The sequence below is a fragment of the Aspergillus candidus genome, assembly GCF_002847045.1.
Source record: "Aspergillus candidus strain CBS 102.13 unplaced genomic scaffold BDW47scaffold_29, whole genome shotgun sequence".
NCBI classification, from domain to species: domain Eukaryota; kingdom Fungi; phylum Ascomycota; class Eurotiomycetes; order Eurotiales; family Aspergillaceae; genus Aspergillus; species Aspergillus candidus.
The window spans coordinates 50,187-63,055 of record NW_020194034.1 but is presented as its reverse complement, the minus strand read 5'-3'; the positions used below and the strand labels follow the sequence as shown (position 1 = coordinate 63,055).

Here is a 12,869-nt window from a genome sequence, read left to right as displayed (position 1 = left end):
TAGCATCACGATCTATCCCGAGGCCAAGAGGACCTAAGCCCTGGACTAGCCTTGCAATACTCGTCCTGTTGGCTCAATTCATACTCTTAAACAGTGCCCAGAATGTAGAATGCGGCAGGGGAGTGGAGACCGATCATTGGTGCTGACAGAGAAGCCCCAAAGCGGTATAGCGATCGACCAATGGGCGAGCCATGAGGTCATCGGAATGGGAAACGGTGCAGTCGGGCGCAGCAAAGGGCTTACGACCTCCATCTTGCCTCCTAGCTACTGGTGTTATAGTTAGCAAATACTACTTGGATCAGCAGTACACACTTGACGATCCTACTACGATACTAACCTATATATAACTATCAACCCCCTCCTTCCCCGCCTCGAAAAGCCAACCCTTTCCTCCCAGCCTCACCTTTACAGCAAACGAAAGCACTACAGCATGTCAGTCTGGGGACGAAGCAGCGACATCCACATCGGCACGAGCTCCCGCAGTTCCCTCTCGAGAGCCATTTTTCCACGCGTTCGCCCATCACTCCGCCCACCCGATCGGCCCATCGCCATCCGAAGGGAATCGATCACGACGTCGAAGACGACGCTCGTCCTGAAAACCGTGGGCAACGCGAAGTCGGCCGTCGCATACCGTATCACGCACGATGACGATGACGGGATAATCGAGTTCACCGTATCCGGGAGCGAATACGGCGAGCGGCGCTCGTGTCGCGAATTTCGCGACGCCTCGGGACTGCCGCTGTTCGAGCTGCACCGGCGGGTGTCGCTGCGCCATATGTGGGCCGTGACGCTGCCGGGCGGCAGCCGCAGTACCAGGGGCGACGATCCTGCATATCTGGGGAGTGGTTCTCCGCGCGGGGTCTGGGGTGCGTCGGCTGTGGGGAACTTCAGCTTTTCGTTGAGGAATACGGCGGCGGAGGATGCGAAGACGGAGGATGATAAGAAGGTTTCATTGAAAATTGAGCGTTATGGGAATGTGCTGGCGTCGTTTGATGTCGTTGATGGGGATCGCAAGGTTATTGAAGTGCGGCAGAGTGTTAAGCATAATCAGCGAATAGCTTTGCGCTCGAGCTCGAAGGATGGGTATCGACCGGCGTTGGATATCATTGTTACTTCAGGGGTGGATCTGTCTGTGGTATGTATCCGCCGGGGATGGATTCAAGGTGTGGATATTCACTAACTTATTTGTTCAGGCTGCGATAATTGCTACGATTGCGGCGGATTGGGTTTGGGGGGGATCATAAAGAGCGCATGGAATTGATTTTTATAGATGCATAATCACTAGCATACTGCTTTTCTTTAACTTATCAAGTGTCTTATAAGGTTCAATGTTAGAAGACTGATTAAGAATACTTTAATCACTGATTTCACACAACGCGTTGGACTTTCCCAAGGATTATGGTCAACCGGTATGCCGAGAGCTGAAGGATCAGAAGCTAACCCGATATCGCAGAAGTCAGTCCAGACATATATTTACTGATATTCAAATAAAAAAAATGAACATCGATACTCTACTTGTTAGGGTTAGATGGTGATACCAAGTCTCCAAAATTTGGTCAGCGCAGAGATGGCGTGAATGACATGATTACAGCTTGACTGAATCTCTCTTCAGGCTGGCTTTTGGTTCTTTTACCTCTGAAGTATATATCTGGAAAATCACACCTGAAACCCATCATACTGTTGTAAGATGCCATATATGTCGGAAGCGATCTATAGAAAACCATCAAGATTGATAAGATACCCTCCATAACTATTTTTACCGAGAACAAGAGAAAACCTCCAAGCAAATAACCTATGTTTATCTAATTGACTATGTCTAGAGATATGGATGTAGAAAAATTTGCCTTTCGGGTATCCCATGGTATCAGCTTCGCAGAAGGGGGTTTCATACCTGCTATATCGACTAACTCGGTAGAAATACTTCAGTTTCTTGTGAATTCTCAATATCTATCATACTGGATTAAGCGAATCCGGTGGCTCAAATTGTGCTTAAGAGCACAAGGCACCTAGTATCTTGTTTATAATGGACCCTGTAATATCCTAAGCATCGTCCTCTCGGAAAATAGTACTCAAGTACTAATTTTATTTCTCTATATCAGTGCAGTCTGGCAGAAATTATCAGTGATTTTATAGATGATATCTTCAACTCTAGAAAATGGAAAAACGGTGGAGCTCAAACTAACCTAGGGTTATGTTAAGATGTTCTTTAGCTGTACAATGTTTGTCTACTGATAAAAGTAGGTATCTTGATGGCTTTGATCGGAATCAAGTATGCTTAATGATCGGAGATACTCAGTATGTCTTCTTTTGATACCTATCAACATCCATACTTATTGACAAGCATTAAGGTAAACTTATAGTTATAGAGCATCGCTTACTATACACATGCAGAGTATCACGCTGTTTCATGCCAGGGATTGGTCCTAGTAATGAACCTCTAGCAGGACCGTCTTCATAAATCACTCCAGGTTATAAAACTTGGCGTTCCGCTCGCGTGAACTTGGTATAAAATATATAGTGATTCGTTGCTTTTTCCTTTCCCTTCCGCGTCCTCCCCCCTAAGTCAATCTCGTTGACTGGAATACCCATACTTTTAAGATGTCCTGTTCGACGTTCGTCTCCATATTACTAGAGGTACCTGCTCGCAAAAATCATCATGATACTTCCTTCGAGACCGAAGGACTTTGATGCCCGATTCCTCCGCCGTCTGGTAGGGACACAGGTCACAACCTTTTATGACTTCGACTCCCTACTTCAGTCGTCCGCTGTTTCTTCTCCCACGTCTGCCGTCTCTCTCTCTGCGCCCTCCTCCAGCGGCCTCGCACGCTACGGACTCCTCCACTACGGCCCCTATCCTTTCTTCCTCTGGCTCGCCCCTCCCCAGTGATCAGTCGCTCGTGGATCATTACGGGAAAGCTCTCGGAGCGGGCTGTCCATCTCACACAGGATTTTCTGTGCCACTTAGTGGATGACCCGACGCAGATAGCTTTCATGCAAATGTACTTTAAAGTCCCTATCACTGGGACGGAGGACGCTGATCTGGCTACCCTAGCCCAACAAATTCAATCTTCTGAGGTGCGTGGTGAACTAGAGGCGTTTAAGGTATTGACGAATCAAGGCTGTAGCTCCGTTCCACGCTTCTTTGGTTACTGCAAGAAAACGCAAGGGAGACATGATCTCGTTCCTGGTGACTATGTCAAATACCTCGTGTGGGAAAAGGTGTCTGGGGAGTCTTACAGAGGAATCTTTCTGAAGCTTGGATCTCCTGGTAAGAGAGGATATCCGTGCCAAATTCTGTGCTGCTTTTGAGTCAGTTTCCGCAAACACAAGGTGAGAGATTGATAAAACGCTAATACAATTAACAAAGAGATGCTGCGTTGTGGTGTACAACCAGAACTGTCCAGGATCTCGAAGATCATCTATGATCAGTCCACTGGCAATGTGTACGTCAGGGTTTCTATATATTAAGGAATGTTGACTAATGAGTTTAGTCGCATTTCGGGGCTTCGAAGTTGATGGCCAATCCGTGATCAACTACAATGGTCAGACACGTTACGTCGCGTACAGGCTTGCCAAGCGATCCCATGAGAGGGACTGGCGTTTTCACCCGGAGAAATGGGAGTTCTAGAATACTAGCAAAGTTGTCTTTAGTGAGTATCAAATTCAGTCTAATTTCCTACTCTCCATCAAACAGCAGCTAGAATAATAGTGATGACTGAGGTATCGATGCAGATGGCGTCAAGTCAAGGGAAAATTTCCAATCATGTAGACCTTTTCGGGTTTATTGCCTAATTATTCTCATAGTGATGTGGGTTATATTCAATTGGTGAGGTGCCTCGTACTGGTATACGCGGTCCTTCCTATTTAGTCAAAATAAGCTCTAATTGACTGATACCGACCTCCTGCATAGTCTTCACTGTTCCCCTGCTTGAAATAACCCTGCTCTTAGTCTTTAAGCTAAATTTTCGCTGCCCACTCGATACTCTGCACGCACATTCTGTGATCTGTGTTAGTATGGCCTGCGCTCTCAGGATGTTACTAATATCCTTCATCGTCAAGAAAGAAACAAAGCTCTCAAGATGCCTCGTCCCGCGCTTCGTATCGTCCCGAAGAAGTTAGTCGAGTCCCCGGCACCTAAGCTTGAATCCGGCCTATACCGCACACAGTCGAGTGCCCTACACGATCTTGAGTTTACTGGTGATCTTCAGCCATGACTCATGACTGGGCTTTTTGCACGCTGTGCATACCGCACACCAGAGCCATACCTGGCGCAATGAGGTCCTAGGCCTGATACTTTAGACACGAGACCCATATACTTGCGAAAACTTCGAGGTTCGGGACGAACATGGTGTCCAAGGCTGGTTTCACAAATACTTCGGCGACGTGCTTGACACTGTCTTCACATCGCAGTCAAAGGTAATACGCTTTGCAGATCTTAATCGCGTGCAATCTACTTCCACCGGCCCATCTGATGGGATCTTGGAGGATGATGATCACTTTTTGAAGGTCGTCTGGGAGCTCAGGGTACCGTGGCTTTGCGAGCACTTCCTGGACGATAAGCTCGACGACATGAACGAGCTAAGGAACATACTCGCTCAGCCAATCAAGTACATGCAGATGCTAGGCTGTGTGTATGGATTTCTCAGCAAGTACAAAGAGACGGCCTTCCTAAGACAACTCATTAATAGTCAAGGCCTATGGAGGGTCGAGTGTTCCCCGGTGGCCCGATCGTCTACCACATACGACAGACGCGCGAGAAATCCACATGTTGTCTCTATCAGGCAGTGTTTCTTCCCTGTAGGGTGTAGAAACAGAGACAGAAAGAGTTAACGAGGGGGGGAAAGATGAAAGTTAGAGCAATGATGGAGGAAGGCGTTATAGAAATATTCATAGTGATAGTAACACGCAGAGAAGTGTTGAACCTGAAATGACATGTTAAACCATTTTGCGTAATACACCATCAACGCCGGAATTGTTACGGAGTAGCCGTGAGCCGGAGAAACCCGCCGCACCAGAGCATGTGACCTGTGACCTGGATAGACTCGGGGAATAAAGTTTCATTTTCTCAGACACGGCTATTATATGCGTGTCTGCTTCGGTCTGATGTATCTTAGCGTTTCATCTGTATAATGAATTGTCCTCATCATTATATAAAAACATTTCCTTGTCACGATAGGAAGTAACCTGGTATATTGAAATCACGTATTCGCAGACACAATTCTATACGCAGGGTGGGACCATCAATACGAGGTGGATACGCGTCCAATGACGGGCCCAAAGGTGCCCTGATCAATCATGACAACGGGCGTGACCCTGGAGGTCTTTAACCCGGGGAAGCAAGGCCCCCCACTGGCCCCCACTGGCTTCTCCCATCCTGCTCCACAGGGCCCTTATAGGCCCCACTGAACGCCCCACACAATTCTCATCCCCCACATTCCACACCCACTGATTGGTGATTTCTCTCCTAGCGAAGAACATGACAACTTCGCTTCTACCTGTGCAGGTTCTTTGTTTCTTCGCCTATCCCGGATCGACTCCACTGCAAGTAACGATCCTTTCACTGGATTGTCCTCTTTCCCTGCTGGCCATGCCAAGCTCTAGACTTTCCCAAAAATGCAAGTCTCATCTGTCGCGGTCTTGAGGATGTGATCGACGACAAAAGGTGGATGGTTCATTAGGTACCATGGTCCGACGGTCGATACGGAATCGGTTCGTTGTCTATGCTGTGCTCGGATGTCTTCGTTCCGGTTCCCGTCCAGGAACTCATAATAGTAAGGTTTGGGGTCAGACTGGAGGTAAGTTAGGTATCAGGCCGGCAAGAAGGATGATGCTGGACAGGGTCATTTTGAGGTATTATTATGATAGCTAGGGACTTTTAACTAATCCTTAGTTCCTTTCTTGAATCAATTTTTTTTCTTGTACTTTATTTTCTTTATCTTCCCCCGCCGCACATCTGTCCATCCCCGAATCCTCCCTCCTATTACTTACCTACGCCAACCCCCTCCAATCTTTCTCTCCCTTCCTCTATAAGCTGAGCCCTTAAGGCCTGCCCGATCACAGGCTTACGATCCGGTTCTCCATTACGGCTATGTCACACGGGGCTCGTCTCCACTGACGTTGCCATGGTTCTTCAACCTGCGCCTCCCGCTCCCTTCGGGACAACTGCCCTCTCAGCGAACGCGGGGCTAGCATTCGAGAATTCGATGCGAGAACGAACCGACGAGTTGAACGATGACCGCATCACGATTTCCGCCGGAGACAAGGCAGAGAGTTCGGACACGTCGTGGGAGAATGGTATTAGCAAGGACAACCCCAAGATCGCAGCCCTGGCGCGCAAATTCTCCCACGACGTTGGCGACGGTATCAACACCTTTCTGAACCCCAGCGAAAATCCGGAACTCGACCCCCACTCGGACCAGTTCAACTCGCGCAAATGGACCAAGAATCTCCTGCAGGTCACCTCGCGCGACCCTGAACGGTACCCGCGTCGCACCGCCGGCGTCTCGTTTCGCAACCTCAGCGCTTTTGGATATGGGACCGCGGCCGATTACCAGGCCGATGTGGGCAACATGTGGCTCAAGGGCGTTGGCTGGCTTCGTGGCTTGCTTGGGTGGAGGAATAAAGTCCGGATCGATATTCTGCGCAACTTTGAGGGCTACGTGCGGAATGGAGAAATGCTTGTGGTTTTGGGTCGTCCGGGAAGGTAGGTCACTCTCCGGTCCCCTTACAGTGTCGCGGGGCATTTGGTTCTGACCGTCTGTAGCGGTTGTTCAACGTTTCTCAAGACCATTGCTGGAGAAACCCATGGTCTGTGGTTGGATCCAGGAACCGATATCCAGTATCAGGGCATCTCGTGGGATGAGATGCATGGCCGATTCCGAGGGGAGGTCATTTACCAGGCAGAGACGGAGATCCATTTCCCCCAGCTGACCGCGGGTGAGACCCTTCTCTTCGCTGCCCACGCGAGAGCCCCGCTCAATCGCTTCCCTGGAGTGAGTAGAGAGCAGTATGCGGTACACATGCGAGACGTTGTGATGGCGATGTTGGGATTGAGTCACACCGTGAACACCCAGGTGGGCAACGAGTTCATCCGGGGCGTGTCGGGCGGCGAGCGGAAGCGAGTGAGTATCGCCGAGACAACCCTGTGCAAAAGTCCCCTGCAATGCTGGGACAACAGTACGCGTGGCTTGGATAGCTCCACCGCGTTGGAGTTCGTCAAAACCCTCCGGTTGTCCACCGAGTATACCGGTTCGACAGCGGTTGTCGCCATCTACCAAGCCAGCCAGGCTATATATGACATCTTCGACAAGGCGATCGTCCTATATGAGGGCCGACAGATCTATTTCGGCAACGCCCCCGATGCCCGGCGCTTCTTCATCGAAATGGGTTTCGACTGCCCGGAAAGGCAGACCACGGCCGATTTTCTGACTTCTCTGACCAGCCCGACAGAACGCGCAGCCCGCCCCGGGTTTGAGAATCTTGTCCCCCGCACGCCGGATGAATTTGCCGCGCGGTGGAGGGATAGTGCCGAGCGGCAGCATCTTCACCTCGAGATCGACGCATTCCAAAATGAATTTCCACTGGGGGGCGACAAATACAACGAGTTCTCCCATTCTCGAGCGGCGGAAAAGGCAAAAGGTGCACGCGCCAAGTCCCCGTATACATTGTCGTATTGGATGCAGATTCGCTTGTGTCTTCGTCGCGGGTTTCAACGCCTCAAGGGTGACATGAGCATGACCCTTGCCACGGTGATCGGAAACAGCGCCATGGCGTTTATCGTCTCTAGTGTTTTCTATAATCTCGACGAAACGACTGAAAGCTACTTCTCCCGGGGCGCACTCTTGTTCTTTGCCATCCTGTTGAACGCCTTCTCCAGCTCACTGGAGATCCTGACCTTGTGGCAACAACGACCCATTGTGGAGAAGCACGACAAATACGCACTCTATCACCCCTCCGCAGAGGCCATCAGCTCCATGCTGGTTGATTTGCCGGCCAAGGCTCTGGTATCAGTGGTCTTCAATCTTATTATATACTTTATGACCAATCTTCGCCGAACGCCCGCACATTTCTTCATATTTTATCTCTTCTCGGTCACCACAACGCTAACCATGTCGAATATCTTCCGGTGGATCGGAGCCATCTCCCGGTCTATGGCCCAAGCAATGGTTCCGTCCTCAATCTTCATGATGATTCTGGTTATATACACGGGATTTACCATCCCCGTTCGAAACATGCACCCCTGGTTCCGATGGCTCAACTACTTGAACCCCATCGCCTATGCGTTCGAGTCTCTGATGATCAATGAATTTAGCGATCGAAGGTTTGACTGCGCGTTATATGTGCCCTCCGGGCCTGGATATGGTGATGTTCCTCTGGAATCGAAAGTCTGCGCAGGCAAGGGCGCGAAACACGGCGACGATTTCATCCAAGGTACTACCTATCTGGAGACCTCGTTCGAGTATTACCCGTCCCACCTCTGGCGAAACTACGGTATCATTCTCGGGTTCTTCTTCTTTTTCCTAGCGGCGTATATCGTCTGCAGTGAATTGGTTCGCGCAAAGCCCTCGAAGGGTGAGATTCTGGTATTCCCCCGGGGCAAGATCCCAGCATTTGCGAAAAAGATCCGTTCGAACACGGATGTGGAAGGAGGGGCATCGCCGTCAGAGAAGCAAGAGGTCGGCAGTCAGAGCGATGACCACACTGCTGCGATCGTCAAGCAGACAGCTATCTTTCACTGGCAGGATGTCTGTTACGATATCAAGATCAAGGGCGAGGATCGTCAGATCCTGGACCACGTCGACGGGTGGGTGAAGCCGGGGACTTTGACTGCCTTGATGGGTGTGACGGGAGCTGGAAAGACCTCGTTGTTGGACGTTTTGGCGGATCGGGTGACCATGGGCGTGGTCACGGGCGAGATGCTGGTTGATGGGCGTATACGAGACGACTCGTTCCAGCGCAAGACTGGCTATGTGCAGCAGCAGGATCTGCATTTGGAAACAAGCACTGTGCGAGAGGCGCTGATTTTCAGTGCCACCCTCCGTCAGCCAGCGAGTATCCCGCGTAGAGAAAAGGTTGCCTACGTGGAAGAGGTGATCAAGATGTTGAACATGGAAGAGTATGCCGAAGCAGTGGTCGGCGTGCTCGGCGAAGGATTGAACGTCGAGCAGCGAAAGCGACTGACAATCGGAGTCGAGATTGCAGCCAAACCGGACCTGCTTCTCTTCTTTGACGAGCCGACGTCAGGTCTGGACAGTCAAACGGCATGGTCTATCTGCACTCTGATGCGCAAGTTAGCCGACCATGGACAAGCGATTCTGTGCACCATTCATCAGCCGTCCGCGATGCTCATGCAACAGTTCGACCGATTGCTTTTCTTAGCGCGGGGAGGACGGACCGTATACTTTGGAGACCTGGGCACGAACATGAACACGCTGATCAAATATTTCGAGACCAAGGGATCCTCCAAGTGCCCCGGGAACGCCAACCCAGCCGAGTGGATGCTGGAAGTGATTGGGGCTGCGCCCGGGTCTCACGCCGACCAGGACTGGCCGGAAGTGTGGAAGAACAGCCCCGAACGCGAGCAAGTCCGCCAAGAGCTGGCTCAGATGAAACAGGAACTGTCGCAGCGACCGCTGCCGCCGCGCACGGTTGAGTATGGCGAGTTTGCTATGCCGCTGTATGCGCAGTTCTTGGTTTGCATCCAGCGCATGTTCCAGCAGTATTGGCGTAGTCCATCTTATATTTACTCGAAAGCGGCGATGTGTATCATTCCGGTAGGTCTATCTAATCATCTCCTTTGACGAGGAACACTAACAGAGGATATAGCCCCTGTTCATCGGATTCACCTTCTGGCGAGAACCCACAAGTCTCCAAGGCATGCAAGATCAAATGTTCGCCATCTTCATGCTCCTGATTATCTTCCCCAACCTGGTCCAGCAAATGATGCCCTACTTCGTGACGCAGCGTGCGCTGTACGAGGTGCGGGAGCGACCCTCCAAGGCATATTCATGGAAGGCCTTCATGATGGCAAGCATCTTGGTCGAGCTGCCCTGGAACATCCTCATGGCGGTACCTGCGTATTTCTCCTGGTACTATCCGATCGGGCTGTACCGCAACGCAGAGATGACCGACACGGTGACACAACGAGGCGGCACCATGTTCCTGCTGATCTTGATCTTCATGATGTTCACCTCGACGTTTAGCTCGATGATCATCGCGGGGATCGAGCAGCCCGAGACAGGTAGTAACATTGCGCAGTTGATGTTCTCGCTGTGTCTGATTTTCAACGGGTATGTCAACCCCTCTTATACCCTTCCCAACACCCCTCTTACTAACTGAAAACCACAGCGTCCTAGCAAGTCCAACCGTCCTCCCCCGCTTCTGGATCTTCATGTACCGCGTCTCGCCCTTCACCTACCTCGTCAGTGCCGTCCTCTCCGTAGGTCTCGCCAAAACCCGCGTGCAATGCTCCGACATCGAGCTGCTACGCATGCCGCCTCCAGCAGGGCAAACCTGCGGCAAGTACCTCGGCGATTACGTGAGTGCCGCCAAGGCAACGCTGGTGGACCCCGACGCAACAGACATGTGCTCGCTGTGCCAGATGTCCTTTACGGACCAGTTCCTGGCGAGTCTGAACATCGATTATGATGACCGCTGGCGCAATGTGGGGCTGCTGTTTGTGTATGTGGTGTTTAATGCTTTCGCTGCTGTGTTCTTGTATTGGTTGATTCGGATGCCGAAAAAGAAGTCGCATAAGGAGAAGAAAGAGTAGATTGCCTTTTTGGGGGGGTTGGGCGGGTGGATGGTGTGGAGTGGTTTATTCAATTTGGTATATTTATCCTGTTGGGAGATGTTGTGTTAGTTATACAGTCCATCTACACTCTTGATCACTAAACTAGACACAACTGTCATATATCCTATGCCCTACCTACTGTAAGCAGGGACCTACCTAAGTAGGAGATAGTGCATGCAGACGGTATAGTATATGTCCCACCACGCGAGGCGAAGCAAGTAAGATTTATTCTCCGACCCACATCCACCTCCAGAGTCACCCCATCCACAAAGTGGCTATTCTTCTTCCCCATTCCCCTCATCCCTCCTTCCCTCCTCCTAATTCTTACAATCTTAGAACGAAGATAAAGCTCTGATGTCATCTGCATGTAAGCAAGCAAGTAAGCACCACTAATTAACATACTATGCGGGTAAGCAGAAGCAGACACCCAAGTAGATAGGTTAGTTAGCCCAAATTGGAGAAATACTAGGACCTTAATGGATGCATGGACGCATGACTCCACCTTGTACAGCCCTCTTTTTCTTTCTTTCTCTCGTCACCGCTTTTCTGGTTTCGTTCGTCTCATTCGTCTTGAGCCGTGTCGTGTCGTGTTGCTTGGGGCTCAGGGCGAGCTCGGGCGTAGGCTTAGGCCCAGGGCGAGTGTCAGGGCGAGTGTCAGGGCGAGTGTCAGGGCGGGGACTCACGACTCACACAGCCACTGGAGCATGGCGAATGGGGATGGTGAAAGTGGCTGATGGGGCGCGTTTGCCCTGGATGGATTTACTGGCTATCCTATGGATGTGTATGGAGAATTATCTGACATGTGTGTGTGGGATGTGGTTTGTATGCGTGGGGTATGCATGTGCGTTACTGATTTAGTGGGGTGGAATGAGATGGGCTGTGCACCACACAGTATCTACAAAAGAGATGGGTAAATACAAAGTAGCCATTCAGTACTAGGTAAGGGGATGGGAAGGAAATGGAGGGACGGGATCTGGGTTGATAAATTGATCGATTATTTGTTTACCTACCCGAAAAAGAGATATACGGAGATCTCCGTAGGTAATCAGGTAGATGTATCTAATGTTGGCATGGGTATGGGGGACGGGTTTATGGCGTGATGTAGAGGGGTACTATATCTGAGCTGAGAGGGTTAGTTCGTACTTGGGTATCTATTTATCTATCTACCCGGTCAATGGGGGCTGAGGGGTTAGTTCATGGGTTGGCTGTTTTTGTCGGTGTGTTTGTGTGTGTCTGTGTGTGTGTTGTTATTCAAGCTGAATGGTAGCATCGCTGGATGGGATTTGGGTTGGTTCGTATTCGTCTCTATCTATCTATCCACCTATATATATCTCTATAGACGAGGAGACTTAGTTCCTCCTCGGCTATCCAAAGAAGTAACTAGTATGCTGTAGAATCATATCCAATGATTCCCCATTACCATGTAGTAACAGGGTCCCTGAGTAATAGACTGTACCTTACCAGGAGTATGACAGCTGAACACATCCAAACTATACAATAAGCATGCAAGGAAAGAGAATGATTGGCTCCATCGTATTCATTCTTTAGTGTGTGTATTTACAGCGTAGGGTTCTGGGTTACAGGTGGCTCTCCGGGCTGTATGCAGGTGAGTCCTGATTATGGATGGATGGATTTGGCTCTGGATTCAATCAGTCTGGAGTCTGGACTCTCTATCTGACTTTGACTTGCAGCTGGTAAGTTAAAGTGGGTCGTGTCATGTCGTTTGGAAGCGGTTAGAACTAGAGGGTTCAGGTTGAATAGTGGATTCACTATTGGGTTAGTTTATTATTATGATTATTATTGCTCAATGGATCATCATATTGATTAGAAATAAATAAAATATGATAAATAGATAAGTAAATAAAAGGAGAAAGGATCCCAATCATCGGGGACTCCGTGACTGTCAGCTCAATAAACTCAAGACCAGGATCCTGCCGTACTCTGGAGAAAACCGGTGATAACTCAACGGGCCTCATATAGGGCAGGACGGTCAAACCAGTAGTCTCAGGTCAGTGCACTGGCTGATTCCTGCAGGGATAAACTCAAATCAATTCATTATTAGGGCTATAGACCAAGA

General features: G+C 50.0%; 2 protein-coding genes across 2 annotated transcripts; both read left to right on the top strand.

Annotated features, from left to right (window-relative positions):
- The first annotated feature begins 252 nt into the window (after positions 1-252).
- Positions 253-1,349, top strand: BDW47DRAFT_107388 (uncharacterized protein). Its single transcript, XM_024812997.1, has 2 exons — positions 253-1,135; positions 1,194-1,349. The coding sequence occupies exons 1-2, from the start codon at positions 431-433 to the stop codon at positions 1,242-1,244; spliced, it is 756 nt and encodes a 251-aa protein (XP_024671112.1). The 5' UTR covers positions 253-430; the 3' UTR covers positions 1,245-1,349.
- A 4,770-nt stretch (positions 1,350-6,119) lies between these two features.
- On the top strand, positions 6,120-10,771 carry BDW47DRAFT_132149 (pleiotropic drug resistance family ABC transporter; the record flags this gene model as incomplete). Its single annotated transcript, XM_024817496.1, has 4 exons — positions 6,120-6,703; positions 6,764-9,773; positions 9,826-10,289; positions 10,348-10,771. 4 exons carry the CDS (start codon positions 6,123-6,125, stop codon positions 10,769-10,771), a joined length of 4,479 nt encoding a protein of 1,492 aa, XP_024671111.1.
- Positions 10,772-12,869: the final 2,098 nt, after the last annotated feature.

What these genes read in the sequence shown, in the direction of transcription:
- BDW47DRAFT_107388 (XM_024812997.1), top strand. Translation starts at nt 431, where the DNA reads ATGTCAGTCTGGGGACGAAGCAGCGACATCCACATCGGCACGAGCTCC. An exon ending in CAGGGGTGGATCTGTCTGTG is followed by an intron (nt 1,136 to 1,193) that starts GTATGTATCCGC and finishes TTATTTGTTCAG; the next exon opens with GCTGCGATAATTGCTACGAT.